At 43.9% G+C, this 19,019-nt stretch overlaps 1 protein-coding gene across 11 annotated transcripts in view; it reads right to left on the reverse strand.

The window, feature by feature from the left end:
• Positions 1 to 19,019, reverse strand: part of Clec16a (C-type lectin domain containing 16A) — a 228,509-nt gene that overhangs the window by 163,878 nt on the left and 45,612 nt on the right. For 8 of the 11 annotated variants that reach the window (XR_005878100.1, XM_040748096.1, XM_040748092.1 and 5 more), the window contains one exon: positions 9,791 to 10,022. Coding sequence is in view for 10 of the 11 variants with exons in the window: in XM_040748096.1 (XP_040604030.1) it covers positions 9,791 to 10,022 (232 nt within the window). In the remaining variant the exon portion in view is untranslated. The remainder of the gene's footprint in view (positions 1 to 9,790; positions 10,023 to 19,019) is intronic. The other 3 variants (XM_040748094.1, XM_005084567.4, XM_005084566.4) reach the window with 1 other exon arrangement.

Raw genomic sequence — 19,019 nt, forward strand, 5'->3', positions numbered from 1 at the left:
AGAGGATGAAGGATAAGGTGGGGCAGAAGGCATGTGGGAATGACGGACTCTTCTTTCTGTAAGGTTTTCAGGGTTAAAACACCATGTATTTAAAAACAAACAAACAAAAAAAAACACCATGTATTTTAAAAAGGAAATTATGTGGTGAGTTGGGTTGGGTATGATCAAGATACACTGTACAGGTGTATGAAATTGAAAAAACAAAGATATATATGAAACTGCATCAACAAGTTCATTAAATAGAACAAAAAGGGAGATGTCAAAATTTGTTTAAAGTGAATGCCATACCTAGCCTAAAGGTAGAAAAGGGCTGGGTCAATCCAAGTAGCATAATGTGATGGTGTAGCAGATTGAGAAGTATTGCAAACAGATGCTCCACTGATTACTTACAGAATAATAAAAAACTGAGTGACACAATTCTGAAGCTGTTTTGGCTTATTACAGGCCTCAGAAAATAACTGTCGTAGAGAGGACCAAGGATTTAAATGTGGACAGAAATATAACAGGGAAGCCAAGAAATGTGGAAATAGGCTGGAACTGAGAATCAGTTCAATTTTTACACTCTCTAAAACATGAATGTGTATATTTGCATGTGTGCATATAAAAACAATGATGCATTTCCTCAAGGTGGTGGCACACACATTTAAACCCAGCACTCAGGAGGCAGAGGCAGGCGGATCTCTGAGTTCGAGGTCAGCTTGGTCACAAAGCAAGTTCCAGGACAGCCTAGGCTGTTACACAGAGAAACTCAGTCTCAAAAAAAATTAAAATAATGATGCATATATGTTCTAGTTCTGACCATTGAAAGGGCCAAAAAGCTAAGTCATCCCAGGACCAATTAGGCCATTCAGTGTCCAGATCTCAGTCATGCAAACCATTGACCACAGAGAAGCAGCACTTTTCAGAGAATGGCCAGTCTCAGGCATGGGTAGAGATGTGAGATGAGTATGGGATAAGTACCTTCTTATGTCAGAAACTGACCCCCAAAATGACAAGGGCTTAACGTAGCACAGCCAGATTGAAAGGATTTGCAAGGGAAAACTCTGGGACAATTTGAACACCAGGGTAATTAAATATACTAGTGGAATATAAACCATTAAAAATATGAGTTCATGTTGATAAAAATTAAGCCACTGGCTGGGAAGAAGGGACCTTGTTACACTGGAATGACAAGGACTGACTATTAAGCATGGAGACCAGGCTGTTCTCACAAAGCCATTGTTTTGTGATGATCATGATAAACACTGGATCAGGTGAGAATTAGCAACAAATGTCCAATTTAGGAGGATTCTGAAGAGATGCATGAAAAGAGTAATTCTAAAGTGGAGAAGTATGCCAGCTCTTAAGTGATCAAAATAAATACTGCTTGGGAACATCAAAGGGACAACCAATGTGACATCCTGAAAAGGACAGTGTCACCTAGTCCACATTTCAGCCAAGAAGGCAGTCCTTAAATCAGTCACAGAGCCAATGAGGACCACTTCACTAGAACCAGTGACTGGTTCTACCATTTAGCTCAGGTAAACCCATGCGGGCAGACTGAGTTTGCAACCATTCTGTGCTACAGTGACAAAATGCTGTCTCTAAAAAACAAAGCACATTCTTAGCATGTGCAATAAAGGACAGTTTTAGGCCAACAGAGACAATAGGAACACAGACGAGAAAGAGCTATGAATTGATAGTAATGGGGTCAAGAATCCCTTGTTCTTAGCAAATTCACAGAAGCTTTGGTAGGAAAAGGCTGATGACTTCAACAACTGTGCATGGCACCCACATGTTCACAGGCTGAGCAAGGGGTAAGAGGACAGAGACAGAGACAGAGACAGAGACAGAGACAGAGATAGATGGAGAACACAAAAGTTCAAAAGGTAGAAAATAGCAAAATAGGAAACTGGGTAAAGGGTAAATGAGTATTTTTTATACTATTTTTGTTTCATGACTGTTCTTAAATTTGAAATTTTTTAAAAAATAAAACACTTGAAAAATTACTACTATAAACTCAAAACCAGTATAAATGCACAATCTCTGTAAACTTATACATGATGAATGGAGAAGTCTAGTAACGTGCAATTTAAAAGGTAACTCAGTAAGTACCTGAGAGGTCCTGAAACGTGGCATACAAGGTCAGCTCTGCACAGCCACTGCTACCATCTCAGAGCCCACCCTGACACTGAGTACCCTGTGAGAGATCACAAAGAGGAGGTCTTAAGTTGGGACCATGACTGCTGGTCTCAGGCCACCTGAAGAAACAGTGCTGGCATGGCTGTAAGCAAGAGTGTGTATTCATCTTGTTATCTCTCTGGAACGCTAGGACACACACTGGGGGACTTCAAGTGCTGTAAGGCTGTAAAGTTTACTCCGTGGAAAGAAAACATCACAGGAGGGTTGTGGGTGGTACACTGTCTGGGCGTGGGGTAAAGACTGCATAAACATGCACCAGGACAGTAAACATGATTTATTTGGTAGAAAGCTAAGGCAAGTGCTGCCACTGTGAGGGAAGAGTGGCAGAGTTCATCTGCATGTAACTGCTTCCAGAAATCCCTGATGCTAAGAGAAGGTGATTTCCAAAGAAGACAGCAAAGAGAAAAAAGAAACCTGAGCCAAAGGAAGAGACACTGAACGAGGGGATGGTGGAAACAGGAAGAGCCTGTTCCTGCCAGCCTGCCAGCCATGCACTCCTGCAAGTCCAAACAAAAGCCTTTTCATGGGGTCCTTTCACACCAGATGCCCATGGAGATGATGAGCACATGTTTCACTGGTGCTGAAGCACTCTGCAATGATGTTACTGTGAGCATGATTTAAACAAGTACATTTAGAGTCCATAGCTCTGCTGGGGACAAGGAGGCACACATTAGGGTAGGCACTTGACCATGCACGCAGTGCCCTGGGTCCACCCCCCAGAACCACTAGAAAACAAATGTTCAACAAAATATAAGTATTACTTATATACAATAAACAGGGTGGGTTTTTGTTTGTTTGCTTGCTTGTTTTTGCTGTAAAATAATTAATGGAAATTTTAAAAATTAAAATATCACGTTTCTAATGTGTACAATCTTTAAACCAACAATGCAAAGTACAAACTGTTCCTAAATCCAAACTTTGAGAGCTGATGCAATGTATCAAGTGGAAAATTCCATACTATGAAAAGTAGTTTCATGGAAACATTATTTATAGCATAGTACAAAATTATCTTCAGGGCATGGTGAGATGGCTCAGCAGTAAGGGTGCCTGTCACACAATACTAAATACTAAAAACCCATAAAAAGATGGAAGGAAAAAACTCACTCCATAGTTGTCCTCTGACCTCTACACACATACTGTATAGCACATGCATCTGCATACACAACCCACACCTACCCCTCTACACAAATAAATAAATGAATAAATAAATGAATAAAACAAAACTGAAAAAATCCTCAGGCTCTGTAGATAAGGAAAATACAAAAAATAAATGAATTTCATGTCTATACTTTGATCCCATCCCCAAGATAACAACTCATTATTCTCACTATTTGTAATATTTATTTCAAAATCTGAAAAGTTAGTCATCCAAAGTATTTTGAAAAAGAATCCTCAGCCCGTTCTTAAATAGGAAATGGCATAGAGTTGCTCATAAGTTGAAAGGTCATACTGCTTTTGAAGAGGACCTGCAATCAGTTTCTAGCACTGACATGTGTTGGCTCACAGATGCCTGTAACTGCAGCTCCAGGGGATCAGACACTCTCTACTCACTTCCATGGACACCTGTACTCCTATGTACAACCCCCCCCCAGACACACAGACATAACACATAAAAATAAAAATAAAATTTAAAAACAAAGATGTATAAGTAACAATCTTGAGAGATTTAATTTTAGAACAGGAAAATTTCACACTGTTATAGTAATGCTATTGTCCTCTTACAAAAAAAGTCTATTCAAATTATTTATTTTATAAGTTTATTTTAAAAACTTTTCATGTCTGATTATTTTACACAATTTTTGCAATAAACTTAACCTTTATATTAAAAATTAAAACTCTTACAAAGACTGGGAAGTGGAGTAACTTATTCCTGCTACTCAAGAGAACCATCTTCAGAATGTGGGTGTGTTGCATCTTTCTTCTTTTAGCTTTACTCCAGTCTGGGAAGCAGTAACTATGCATGAACTCTATCCTACGTCTGACAAATGCAGCTGAGACAAGCCCAGGAGTTACTATTCTGTCCCGCCTACAACACCAAACTCTATCCCGGGCAGCACCCCAGCACATAGCTGAGGACACAGTGAGTGTCCTAATTAAACAGGGTTGAGTAGCATTTTCCAGACTCCTTTCCACTCCCTCTGTCAGACATTTTATTGAATCCACATTCATTGTTTATTTTATATTTATCTCTTTATTTCAGGTATTTACTACTTTTATCTGAATTTGTGATAAAATCTTCCCATACTTTGAAAAGGGAGTTTAAATTTTTCTAGTTTGTGTATGTCTATATGTTTGAATGGTAAGAACAACAATGTACTATTTTTTGGCTGTTTTGGAACTTGCTCTTTAGACAGGATGGCCTCAAACTCAGAGATCCGCCTGCTTCTTCCTCCTGAGTGCTGGGATTAAAGGTGTGTGCCACCATTACGTGGCTGTTGTATTTTATTTTATTTTTACTTTTTTTGGTACACTGAGCTGGCTGGCCAGTGACCCAGCCTGTCTTCACCTCCCTCATGCTGGAGTTACAAGTCTTCCATTTTATAAAATAAAAGAAAATGCAGGGGTCTGGAGGTTAAGCTCAGTTACCCTGTCACCGATTGGGCTATTTCCTCAACTCCTGTTGAACCCAAGAAGACAGGCAACAGAATAGGGGTTGTTTATTGGGGTAGAGTCTCAATTTTTCAGGATGTACAGAGTTCTGGAGATGACAGTGATGGATACACAAGATGGGCCCCCTTAGCTGTAGGGGTATCTTGCCTTGCTAGTGAACTTGTAGTAGTGGCCACACCCTTTGGGTGTGGTTTCAGGTGCAGATGTGACCCTTTTAAGGTAGAGGAGCTATGGGCTCGTGCTCTCTTGAGTCTCGGAGAGCATAGGAAGGGCAGAGACTGCATCTTCTGGAGCAGGAAGACCATAGCAGTTATTTACTCTAATCTACGTAAGTTCTTCCCTAATAAAACACCTATTTATCACTATATATCATTTATCTTGGGTCTGGAGAACTCATTTAAACCCTGCCTTCACTCAGCACTGCTGACTTGTACACTTCAAAGTAGTGAAGATAATGTTTCAATTTCCACTATTTTACCATAATAAAAAAAGAAACAAAAGGAGAGGAGGAAGGGAAGAAAGAGGAGGAGGAGCAGAAGAAGAGAAAAGACAGACAGGCAGGAACCAAAAACAAGCAAAAATATCTTCATCTCCTAGTTGCCATGCAAGTAATGGCAATACTGGGAGAGCTGTGAAGGTCAGGACACAAAGACATTGATTTCTTGATATGAAACTCTGGCCACATCCTAGAGCGTCTGACAGGCTGATTTTTCAAGTAATAGCAGTAATTCCCTGACTTGCCTAGGATGATGCACACCCCAATCTGATTAATATTTGGTAGAGGAAGTGCTTTTCGGGGAAACGGCAGGCAGCATGTTGCAGTAGTCTTTGCCTTCACAATCCAAGGATTTCTTCAATCTGGATTCTCTATTCCAGAAACCACAGAAAGACAGACAATGGAGGGGGAGGGATGGAAGAAGTTCCTTCTTCACAGAAAGGTCAAGGAAAGGGGAAAGACAAGCTTCTAGTTACCTAGGTAACCACAGAGGGCTGTGATTGGCTGACTCTAGAGCAGTGTTTCAAGGTGAAATTGGCCAGGGCAATGGCAAGAACAGGCAGGAGTGTACACCCCTCCTTTGCTTGTTGCTATGCCACAGAACCTGGGCCTACCAAGTTTCTTTCTCTCCCATTTGCTCCCACACTTACACCCTCATCCATGCTCATCCATTTTACTCATCAGTGACAGAAATGAGCCCTGTTGGGCTGGGGAGATGGCTTGGCAGGTAAAGGTACTGGTCATACAAGCGTGAGGGTCTGAGTTTGAATCCCTCAGTTTTGCAAGATGCAAAGAATACTGAAGACAGTGATGGATACATATGAGGACAGAGGAAGGGAGGAAAAAAGAAAGGCCTGGAGAAACTAACTGTCGAGAGTGTAGGCCCAGAGTGTACCCATCTTTCTTCTATGCCCCTACCCTCCATCTTAACCTGGGCTGCTAGTATATCACAAGTACAATGCTGCAGCATGAGAATTCTTACTATAACAGCCTTGGGTAAAGCATCAAGAAGGCTGCTCCACAGGTGGACACGTGTAGTAGAGTATCAACTTACCCAAAATTACAAAGCTGCTCAAGGACAGGACTATGTCTCAAAGTTCAATATCCCAAAGACAAGTCAAGAATGAGGCTAGGTTCCATTTGATTCCAGAAGAGACTTCTTAAAAGGGCAAAACTGAGGATCAAAGCCTTGGGGATCCCTTAATCCCAACTGACTAGGCAGGTGCCATCAGTTTTGCCTTCTGCCATCACTTCAGGTCCTTGTGATATTCCGGGAAGAGAGCTGGAAAGGTTGGGCTAGCCAAGCAATTCTTATTTGTTCCATAGGTAAACCAACCCAGCAGCTCAGCCCTACTGTTCCCAGGAGGAGGTGGAGTGATTCCATTTCTCTGGCAGCTCTCATTATTAAGTTACTGCTCTAAGCAAATCCAAAAGCAGATGGCTGTCCCTTCCAAATGACGGGTCAGCTAAAAAACAAGCATATGCTGGAACTGTCTGCCTTCTTGGGCAGAACTTCTTCAGCTATGGGATGATGCCATCCTTTTTCTTTAACAGCCCATTTCTGCAGAAATTAAAGGGGGCAGTAATCTCCTGGTCTTGGAACAAGTCATCCAGTACTCGAGAACTAAGGGACACCAAGTTTTTTTATATACTGGGGATAGGGTAGGATGGGTCAGAGGCACACATTCATTTCACACACCTTCATTGTCTGGGCTTAAGAGAAGTGTGAATTCCGGGTGCCAGATTCAAATCAAGCTGTGGAAAACTGCAACTCATGAGATGCCCTTTTAACTCTTCTGTTTACCCTCCCTTCTATATAGAGAATTTGACACCAGAATAGGGGCAGCAGACATGGTGGGGGGGATGGCGAGTGCTAACACCTGTGTCTGTCATAACCACACTGTTAACTGCCTCCTCGATGCAGGCCCAATGAAAGGAGCTTACTGGAGGAGAAACATGAGGAAGAAGCAAGTGTCCTAGCCAACTCAATACAGAAGGGAGGAGGAGCAGCTGGAACACAGCACCCAGCACTCTGACCCTACTGTTGACATACATACTCAGAACTCAGAGAAGAGCCACCATCGACGCATGACCCAGCCTGGCGATGGGTCCCTGCCTAAGTCTATATGAACAAACATCTGGTTTGCAGTAAGAACGAAGGAAACTGACACCTTTCCAAGGGAGGGACTCTAACAGTTGTAGTTTTTCTCCAAGCACAGATGCAGAATATGGAGAAACATTTCCTTAACAGCACCTACAAACCTGAAGCTAAAAGATCAGATATTTCCTTTGGAAAGTTACAGAATGTCAGTACACTGGCCAGGCCTCTGGAGACTTTATATATTTATGGTGAAGTGAGTGGGAAATGACAGCCCATCATGTTTTAGAATGATTAGTGTGTTTGAGAAATTACCAGGGCAGCAAAATGGCCATGGGGTTCACTGAGAGCCACGCTTGGCTGAGCTATGAAATCTGTGTCAGCTGCTTCAGCTGGCCTCTGGGGAAACCTTGAGGTCCTGTTTGGCAAAATCGGGCTGGGTAGCCTGGAAAGTCCACACTGGGAGGCTAGTAACAGTGTCTTCCTCTGGGCAGGGGCAAGATGCAGCACCAGACTGGCACTCCAAGTCCAGCAGCCTAAAGGATATAGCAGCCTCAATCAGCAGCCTATAGTCCCTTTGTGCTGGGACTGGGCCATCTGTCTGACAATTCCATGAGGGCCTGGGGCCAAGCCTGACCTATCCATACCACTGCTAGTCACAGCCGTAGCTGGCTGTAGAACATCCCTTAAAAGGCCTAGAACAAAAGCAGGAGCATCTTTCCAAGATGAAATTGACAAGAACACAGGGTACAAAATAAGATACAGACATTCATCTACCCATCCTGCCCTATGCTACTGCACCTTGGCTTGATCTAGGGTGTGAGCTGATAACTTTCTTCCCAGCTAGTGAAATCCCTAACATAACCTAAAATAAGCAAGTGCAAGTGAGGATGACTTACCTTGTGTTTGTCCCTCAACCTTCCCACCAAAGTGATACTTACAGCAAAAGGTTCCAGGACCCAAATGAACCAAATGTACCAAGTAAACCAAAATGAACAATGTACATAAATAAAAGCAGCCAGAGAACCTTGGCCTTAGGGAGTCTGGGCCACCAGGGGACATTTTGGCTAGACTCATTGACATGGGCTTGTGTCATTCACTGACAATTGCCATGATAATCATTATGGGAGCCAACAGGCTGGGATGACAGGGTATGCACTGGCTGTAAACTTGCATACATCTCTCAAAAGCAAACAAGCCTCTAGTCCAGTAGTTCTTAACCTGTAGGTCTTGGGGAGGGGGTGTTGAACACCCCTTTCACTGGGGTTACATAGCAGATATATTTATATTACATTCACAACACTAGCAAAATTACAGTTATGAAGTAGCAACGAAAGTAATTTTATAGTTGGGGTCACCACAACATGAGAAACTGTATTAAGGGTTGCAGCGTTGGGAAGGTTTACAACCACTGCTCTAGTCAGGGGTTGGTGTAAGCATTGCATGACTGTTGCCAGCCACTTACGACTTAGAGTTACCACTACTAGCCCCAGGGTCCATAAGGTTGGTCAGCACAATGTTCCCCCAACTTCACATCTCTCAGCTGGGATGCTCCATAGAGATTGCTTTTGTCCTAGGAGAGGTAGGGGTCTTCTCTCCAGCCAGTAGAACTCTGACTCTACCACCACCAAGCAGAGTCCCTTTAACACTAATGCCCAAGGGCTCTGGCTGGAGGCTCCATCTAAGTGGCTGTGAGCCTGGTCCATGATACAAACAAAATGCTATTCCAAATATTTTGAATCCTAGATCAAATGTTCTCTGGTTCCAAAGGGTTTTAGTATCTACACAAGAGAGAGGAAGAGAGGAAGGCAGATCAATCTTGCCAGGGTAAGAGTAGAAGGCAGGATTCTGTTCACCAAGGGTCTATATGCCACACAACTGTGCCTCACTCTGAACAGATGGGACTTGTAAAAACCCAGTTGGAGAATCTAGGGGCTGTATTTAATCATGTGCCCCTTTTCCTTCCCATAGTGCACTGGACACAAATCATACTCCCAAATTAGCAGGAGCAGCAGCAGCAGTAGGATCAGCAGCAGCAGCAGCATCAAATACCTCTAGAACATTTTCTAAGGGTCTGGTGCTGTTCTGAAGTGGGCAAATGCACTGTGTGATTTTTAACTCTGGTAATGCACTATAAAGTAGTCATGATATGTGACCATCTTTTTACAGACAGGACACCTTGCTCCAGGTCACACAGGGTGGGACTTGTACTAGATCTGCTGTGACACAGCCCACAGCTGCCTCTGAATGGCTGGGCTGTCCAGAATGAGGTACACTGGTGGGTACTGAGATGAGCAGAAGCACCCAGGGTACACATGAGGAGCAAGAGGAAGACAGAGGACACAGAAGCCTTGCTGACTGCAGGGGTTGGCGTGGGTGAAAGGGCCGTTCCCGGGTACACTCACCTTCACGCTCCCCACTTGTCTTCATGCTTTTTGAACCACCCTCTGTACCTTTAGCCTTCTCAGCGTCTTCTTGGGCATCTTCAGCTGGCCCTCTCTCCTCGTCCTCCTCCTCCCCAACGTTTTTGTAGTTGGGTCTCTTTTGCATCCGCTTCTTGCCCTTGTGCTTGTTCATCTCAAGGGACCGCTCGAGTGTCTCAGTGGGCTTAATGAAGCATCGGATGCTGGGCTTGGCCTGGGTGAGTCCAAGAAAGGCAATGGATGAACTGGGATGCTAGAATCTCAATGGATACTCACAATTGCCAGAGGTCCTGTATTACCAAGTTACTTTCAAATCAACTAACACAACTCCTGAGTTGGTGGCAAGACTTTTACCAACATTCTTCTCTTCACTATGAAGTGGCTGAAATATCAACAACCATTTATGGCTTGTTATTCTCGGCCTGGTGGTGAATGCCTATAATGCAGGATACTTAAGAGGTTGACATAGGATGATCTCAAGTTCAAGGCCTGCTTGGGCTACAAGGTGAGTTCCAGAACAAGCTGAGCAACTTAGCAAGACCCTATCTCAAGAAAAAAGGCAGTTCAGTGATAGAGTGCTTGCCTGGTATGTGTGAGGCCCTAGGCCCCCTTCTCAGTACCACATTTTAGACTGTGCATGTTTACATGTGCACAAGAAATGCTGTTTTTCACCATGCCAGCTCTCTGCACCCCAAGCGTCAATTGTCCACATGCAAAAAAATGCATTGTACTCCGTATGTGCCACCTGTTCTGAGAGCTCAGACTGTATCATCTCATTCAGTCTCCAGCAACCCCATGAGGCAATACTGTTCTTCTCGTTTTATAGATGAGGAAGCAGTTTGGGAGCACTGAATGAGCAACCATGAGTCAGTAGAGCCTCAAATCTACACACTACCTACATAGTTGCTATCACAGTGACAGAAAACTGGTATTGTTATTAACATTTTTTAGCGGGGGAGGTTTGAGACAGGTTTCAAGTGGCCCAGACATGGCTATGTAGTAGGCGATGACCTTGAACTCCAGACCTTTCTGCCTCTATCTCCTGAGAAATAGGATTACAGGCTTGTATCACTGTGGCCAGTTTATTGACTTTATTTGCAGTGAGTAAAATGCTACATGGCTAAGGAACTAGAATAGCAGCACGCCATATTATTATTACAAAAGCAAGCTGCCATGTGCCAGCTCTCTGTGTAAGGGAACTTGCTAAATGTCAGCAATGAGCCAAAGTCAGACCAGCTCCAAAGGAAAGTGTTTTCTCTACATAGAGAAAGGCAGAGGTCTTGGAGAAACAAGAAAGGCCCCTGCCAGCAGTGTGCCACATCTCTGTCTTTAAAACCGTGATACACAGAAATTGTGGGTTTATTTGACAGGTGAGGAAAATCAAGGCTTGGAAGGGTTGAATTTGTTCCATTACTCCTAGTTCTGGAACTGCAGAAAATCTGTCAGCTCCAAAGCCTAAGTGCTTCTTCAAATAGCAGTATCTTACCCGGAAGCCACTGCAGTTTTACATTTAGAGTTCTGTGAAATGTATATGTATAAACTGGAGATGGTGGCACATGGAATAATGCCAGCACTTGAGAAATGGAGGCAGGAGGACTAGAAGTTCAGTTATTTTCAGCAAGTTCAAGGCCAGCCTGGTCGACACAAGAGACCCTTTCTGAGAAAGGGTGCATGGTACTGAGCACATGGGGTGCACATCTGGAGAGACAGAGGTAAGAAAAATCACTTGAACTCAGGAGGCTAAGGACAGCCTGAGTAGAACAAGATTCCATCTCAAGAGGAAAAAAAAAGCAGTACATCCATACAAATACACTCATCTAAAAAGGAGCAAAGAGAGCTGGGTGGTGGTGGCACATGCCTTTAATCCCAGCACTCAAGGCAGACGCAGGCGATCTCTGTGAGTTTGAGACCAGCCTGGTCTACAAGAGCCAGTTCCAGGACAGTCTTCAAAGCTGCAGAGAAACCCTGTCTGGAAAAACCAAATAAATAAATATAAAAAAATAAAAAGGAGCAAAGAAAAAGGAAATGGATTCATCTGGATCAGGATTTTGATTGAGGTGTTTTCTTTCCAGACCCTGAAAATTCAGACATCAATTTGTCATTTAAAAGAAGTTTTAGAACAAACTTTTCCATTATCTTGGCATGAATTATCTATCTTATGAATTTGCCCCAAGAGCTACCAAGTATATTCTGGAGGGGGAGGAACACTGTTCCTTGCCAATAAGTGAAATGTGCTCAAGGAAAACAGATTAATTTCAATAATGTCTACAATAAAACCCACTTGAGAGCTAAATTAGCATCCAAATACAAACATTCATTTTTATTTGCTTATGTTGGATTATTCAACCACAAAAAACCAACAGATACATTGAAACATGATTCTACTATTTAGGAAACCCAGATAATATATTACAGAGTTGGAGAATGTGTGTTCTGAGCATGCTCCACTTGACAGACAGCATCCATCAGAATTCAAGCAAGATGCTGTGTGAGATCAAGTGCAGCCCTGGGCTGCACTCTCTTGGAGATGATCCCAAGACGAAGTGGCTTGCTTCCACCCATCACTCCCTGCTTGCAGTGAGTTTCAGAGCATGCCACACACAGAGAGAGGGCTATCAGACAAAGAAACTGAGGCCAAAACACACAACAAACACATATACGTTACAAGTGGAGGACAGGGAGCCACACAGATGGCTGTGCAAGTCTTCCCTAAACTATAAGGGGCTCTAATGTTCAGAACAACTGGCAGAATAGAAGAAAGTAACATAAAGGGTCTAGGGCTGGCAGGATGGTCTGAAGATCACAACAACTGACTAATCTCTTTGCCTAAAACACATGCAGAGCAATGCTGGCCTTCTGGACTGCAATGAAACCATGGATAGATAGAAAGTTCCTGCAGATTTGGGCCTGCAGTTCAGCAGCAGAATTGGTGCCCAGCATGAGTGAGTACTCTTGGCTGGATCATGGGGGAGGGGGGGAGGCAGAGCATGCTTCCTTCAGAGAGTAACAAACAGTACACATGCTGCACAACAGCCACCCTTCCCTTTCCAGTCTCAAAAGAAAACACAGAGAAAAATCAACCACAAGAATGAATGCAAGGGAAAGAGTGGGGCTCACTATGATCAAAATCACTGTATGAAATTCTCAAATAACAAAACAAAAGTTTTAAAAGGATGAATGCAGATGGGTATAATGGTGCATGCCTTTAAACTCAACATTCAGAAGGCAAAGGCAGACAAATCTCTATGAGTTAGTCAGAGGCTAGCCTGGTCTATATAGTGAGAGGCCAACTGGACTTTGTTTTTAAGAAGAAAAAAATGATGAATTCAAGAACTTTCCAAGGGAATCTTCTTTTCTAGATATCCAAGTACTGAGTGTGGGAGACAGGAAATGGGGAAATTTCAAGCTTTAAAAATACAGCCATCTGGGGACTGGAGAGATGGCTCAGGGGTGAAGAGCACTGTATGCTCTTCCAGCGGACCTGGGTTCAATTCTCAGCACCCACATGGCAGATCACAACTGTGTATAACTCCTGTTCCTGGGGATATGACACCTTCACACAAAGATACATGCAGGAAAAAACACAAACTTACATAAAATAATTTTAAAGGTTTTTTTTTTAAAGTACAGCCATCCAGCAATAGCTAGAAACGCCTAAAGGTCCATAGATGAGTAAACGTTATGTAACTCTGGTCAGCCCACTGCTGGAGTGGGAAACCATGTAGATCAGTGAATAGTTCTCAACCTTCCTAAGGTTGTGACTCTTTAAACAGTTCATCATGTTGTGGTGATCCCCAATCATAAAATTATTCCTGCTGCTATTCCATAACTATAATTTTGCAACTGTTGTGATTCATAATGTAAATATCTTATATGCAGAATATCTGCTATGCGACCCCTTGAATGTATTGTTTAATGCCCCCCCCAAGGGTCATGACCCACAGGTTGAGAATCGCTGATGTAGACGCTAAAGATTGAGGTCTAGGCTAGTGAGATGGCCCAGTGGGTAATGTACTTGCTGAGCTGTTGACTGACCTGCACAACTCCCATTTTGTGCTGGGACTGACAGGTCCCTGGTAAGTGTTGCTGGCATTGACAGGTCCCTGGTAAGTGTCAAGTCCTGGATACTGCTTATGTTATAGTGAGTACTTGGGAGAGCTCCATACTGTTGTGAGTACTTTGCATCACAAACTCCTGGACAGTGCTGCCTGTTACTTTTTTCAGTCTAGGACATTGTGTTCCAACATCTCACCCAACTGGACATGACCATCACAGCATATGAAAGAGCCCGGATAGAAACTGCCCACGGTTCAATCCCAACACTAGAAGTCCCAAAGGGACAAACATTCAACCTCTAGGATCCTTGACTTCCCTGAGTGGAAACTGGGACATAGCTCTGCTTTGCTACCCAAAACAGAAGCATGGGACAGAAATGCCATGCCTCTATTTATAAAGTCAAAAGTGGCCCCTCTGCCAGCCCCACAGACTAAGCCTCTCTTCTATCCCCAGTGTTTGACTTACCTTCCTCGCACACCAGCTCCGAGAAGACTCAACTCCCTGACCTAAGATTGCAAGCCCAAGGCTTCTTCCTCTTGGAGGACTTCCCTGTGTCTCCTCATGAAGCTGTCTTCAGTCCCTCAGACCCAGGTGTTATACACCTACAGGTGTGCGCTCAATTACTATCTGTCTCTCATCCCAAAGAGTCAGGATGGGGACTCTTACTCATTCTGGGTTCCCTGCAGCCAGCACAGCAGCAGTCTATACTGTGTAAGTGCTCAGTGAATGCTTAAAGTATGACTTAGCATGCATGAGCCACCAGCCACCCATGCTCACAGCTGGGTCCTGCCCAAGTCATTAACTCAGTCATAACTATCCAGCCACTCAAACAGTTTGAGTGCGTAAAGTTCTTACCATCAGCCTATATCCTCTGTCCTCTTTTTGCCTTTTATTTTAAGACAGGGATTCACTCTACAGCCCAGCAGGCCTTGAACTCTAATCCTCCTGCTTTGGCCTCTATAAGAAGTGGGCCTACAGGCCTGCATTACAAGTCCCAGCAAACACAGCTGTTTAGTGTGACCCTTGCCTTCTACATTATGTTGGTGAGTTACTATGTGCCATTTAAGCTTGCTGAAAGTCAACTCTGGGAGTGAGGAGGGTTCTCCTGTCTCAGACTCCAGTACACTTATTTCAAGTGTTCTCCAAGGCTCCTTGTCTGGGATGAGCTGGCCCCTTGTCTCCCTATCAGGGACAGGGAGGAACAATAAAACAGCCTGAGAGTAAAAATACTGTGCCTTGAGAACAGCTGAAAGGCCAATTATTTCCAACCACATTGTTGTTTATCCCATAATATAAAAATGCCTACAAAAGGAACAGAAAGCTGGGGACTTAATTCATGAAGAATATTCTTCCCTCTGCCCCTATGTTTCAACTGGGGACTCTAGTCTGTTTCAGCAAGTTTCCCAAGTCACTTGTGCTGGATGACTGTATGCACCAAATTTGATGATGTTAATAACTATCTGCTGCTATTTTTCTTTGACTTGGAAGCCTCACCTGAGGGGATGCTCTGCTCCACACAGAACTCTCAATGGGAAACTCCTGCTGGCTACCTCAATGAGGCCTCCCCAGTCCATTTGGTGTTGCTTTTGTTTGAGCTCACATTTAGGCTACTCCAGGGGTCTCTGCTGGATGCTGTAAGCTCCTGATTGGTTGATGTTTTGCCATTTATCTGATGGCTTTTCTATCTACTACTTGCTAGTGATTCTTATAATTTGTTTGGTATATATTTAATAAATTATCTCATCCAAAGCAGAAATTAAGGCACTGTAGATCATTCTATGGACCATAAAGAACATTTCTTCACCAATGAGTCTTCAAAATTTGTTTACAAGCTACAAGGAAGGCAATCCAGAATGAGGTGTTGAGGGGCCAGCAGGCGGTCAGCAGCAACAATCTCAAGCCAGTTAGGATCTGCTGTTCTTGTGGCATCAGAATGCTCTAGAAACGGATCAATCCACTTCCTCGGAGAGCTGTACTCCGCTCAGGCATGAAAAGGAGCTGATGTCCCTCTCCACCACAATCACCAGGTCTGTAGAGTGTGCAGAAAGAAGCAGGTCCCCTCTCACCTCGTGGTTACCCCACAGTCCAGTTTGTTACCCCAAGCCAGAGCTAGGGAGTTTCTCTGTTCAAGAACTCTGGTATTGACCAATAAAATGTCTGTGGCTTGTTACAGGTGAGATATATGATTCCTTCCTGGGAGTGTTATCTCAATACAGTTCATCACAGGAACCATACCAACCACTGGGAACATACTGAGAGAGGATACAGGCCCCATGTTCCTCTGCATCAGCATCTGAGCTCCCCAGTGGCCTACAGGCTCCACAAGCCCTCACCAACCTCATCTCTACTTCATACACCTTGCCATACCACTCACTTCCTCCAACTGCAGATACATCATGTCTTGGGGCCTTTACACCAACTATTCATTTTGACCAAAGTGTTCTTCCTCCAGGTATCTCCATGATTCCCTCTCTCCTATCCTTGAAGTCTGGGCACCTCCCTACCACTAAAGGGCCAGCTGTGAACACCCTATTGTGACTTGTCCCGTCTGCTCTTGGCTGTTGCTTTCCTAGAGCCTCGAGTCTGCTTGCTGTGATAGTTGCTATAGTTAGCTCTGTTTCTCTCTCTTCCTATGAGACAGGATCCTGTATTTACTCACTGGTGTATATCCAGTACCTAGAATGACCTGACATGGGAAGATACCTACAGTTACCATCTGAAGAGATGGATAAATACATTGACTCACATTAGAGTAACTCAAAGTCTTCTTAACAACTATAAACACCCAAAGAGGCCACTCTGGTAATAAAACCCAGCAAAGGCCCAGCACATACATACCAGAAGCAATGAGTATCTTGGGGGTCTGTCCCCACCCTGATCTCCTATTTGAGGTATTACATGGAAGATGTTGCCAATGTTTCAGTGCAGACCAGGGAAAGTCCCAATTCACCAGGGAATGTGACACCACCTCCAACTTCAAAGCCTCACCAACCTTGTGGCTGTCCCCAGGCTGTTGCATCATATCACAGAAAAACACAGAAAAGTTGGGAAGAATCCCCTACCTCATCCCTATCCACTGTGGCCACTCAGATTTCCCCTGTTGAACCAGGAGCAGGGCCCTAGTCTTCATTCTAAGTCACCTTCAGCCTTGGCAGAGGCTTCCTGTCTAGACTCTCAATACATTGGAACTCCTGTCAGCCACCCAGCCCACCTTCTGCCAAGGAGAGTCCCTAAAGCTAAGCCAATGCTGTCCTCCTTTATACATGGGACATGGTGCACCCTGGCTTTCCCTTCAGCACCCAGATCCTCTTCTTACAGGATGTTCAGGAGCTGGGATTCCACAGTGGCAGCACAAAAAAGAACATTCTAAGGTCCAATTCTCTTGTGAGAAATGTATGTAACTGTGTTAGTGAAGGTCCTTGACTCTAGAGGTCTGTTTGTTCCTTTTAGTATTCACAGCCCTCTCCCCAAAACCCATGTGTTCCTTCAAGGTCCAAACCCAGCTGGGAGGACAAACTCCTACACACAGCGGTACACCAAAATCCTAGAGTGGCCCTGTGGAAGGAACAAGGGTCCCCAGGATGGTCTGTGACACTCTTTTTTTTTTTTTTTATTCTCCAGATTTATTTTGGTTAAAAAAAATCAGATATAACCTTTCAAAAATTACATTAATGTTTAACATGCATTCAAATAACTTTCTTTTTTTTTCCAGTTTAAATTTAGATAAGAAACGAGGTTGCTTCACAAGTCAGTTCCAGGTCCCTCTCCCAATCCCTCCCCTCTTCCCGTGTCCTCCCCCCCCCCTCCGTTATCCCCTCATTCCCCCAGGGAGGGTGAGGCCCTCCATTGGGGTGTCCATAGTCTGTCATTTCATATAGGACAGGGCCTAGACCCTTCCCCAAGAGTTCAGGACGAGAGTGCACCTCACATTGTTCTATGGGAGTCCAAAGTCCGTGTGTATACTTGGGATGGGTACTGATCTGCTGCCCAAGGCTCAATAGATTCCCTAGGCCTCCTCACTGACCCCCAGATTCAGGGGGTCTTGATCAGTCCCATGCTGGATTCCCAGGCTGATGCCTGGGATTCAAGAGTTAACCTTTGTCTGGTCAGCTGTTTCTGGGGGTTAAACCAGCCCAGTCTTAATCCCTTTGATCATCAGTCCTCTCTCTCTGTTACTGGCTTTCTTGAGTTCAGCTCAGTACTTAACCAAGGGAGTCTGCCTCTTCTTCGATCAGCCACTAAATGAAGTTTCTGTTTCCCAGACTCTCTGGCCATAGGATTGTAGGCTGGCACTCCCCAGATCTATGTCTAAAATCCATATATGAGAGAGTACATGCCATGTTTCTCTTTTTGTGACTGGGTTACCTCACTCAGGATGGTTTCTTCTAGTGTCATCCATTTGCCTGCGAATCTCATGATTCCATTATTTTTTTCTGCTGAATAGTACTCCATTGTGTAGATGTACCACATTTTCTCTATCCACTCTTCGGGTGAGGGACATCTAGGTTGCTTCCAAGTTCTGGCTATTACAAATAAAGCTGCTATGAACATAGAGGAACAGACATCTTTGTTGTGTGAAAGGGCATCTTTTGGATATATGCCTAAGAGTGGAGTTGCTGGATCTTGTGGTAGGTTTATTCCCATTTTTCTGAGGAATCTCCATACTGATTTCCAAAGTGGCTGAACCAGTTGGCACTCCCACCAGCAATGGAGGAGTGTTCCCCTTTCACCACATCCTCTCCAGCATAAATTGTCATTGGTGTTTTTGATTTTAGCCATTCTGACAGGAGTGAGATGGTATCTCAGAGTTGTTTTGATTTGCATTTCCCGGATGGCTAAGGATGTTGAGCACTTTCTCAAGTGGTCTCAGCCATTTTAGACTCCTCTATTGAAAACTCTCTATTTAGTTCTGCAGCCCACTTTTTAATAGGGTCCTTTGGTGTTTTGGAGACTTGCTTCTTGAGTTCTTTGTAAATTTTGGAGATCAACCCTCTGTCAGATGTGGGATTAGTGAATATTTTTTCCCATTCTGTGGGCTGCCTTTTTGTCTTGCTGACTGTGTCCTTTGCCTTACAGAAGCTTCTCAGTTTCAGTAGGTCCCATTTATTAATTGTTGATCTCACTGTCTGTGCTACTGGTGTTATGTTCAGGAAGC

This window comes from Mesocricetus auratus, unplaced genomic scaffold, assembly GCF_017639785.1.
Source record: "Mesocricetus auratus isolate SY011 unplaced genomic scaffold, BCM_Maur_2.0 Super-Scaffold_100007, whole genome shotgun sequence".
Classification (NCBI taxonomy): Eukaryota; Metazoa; Chordata; class Mammalia; order Rodentia; family Cricetidae; genus Mesocricetus; species Mesocricetus auratus.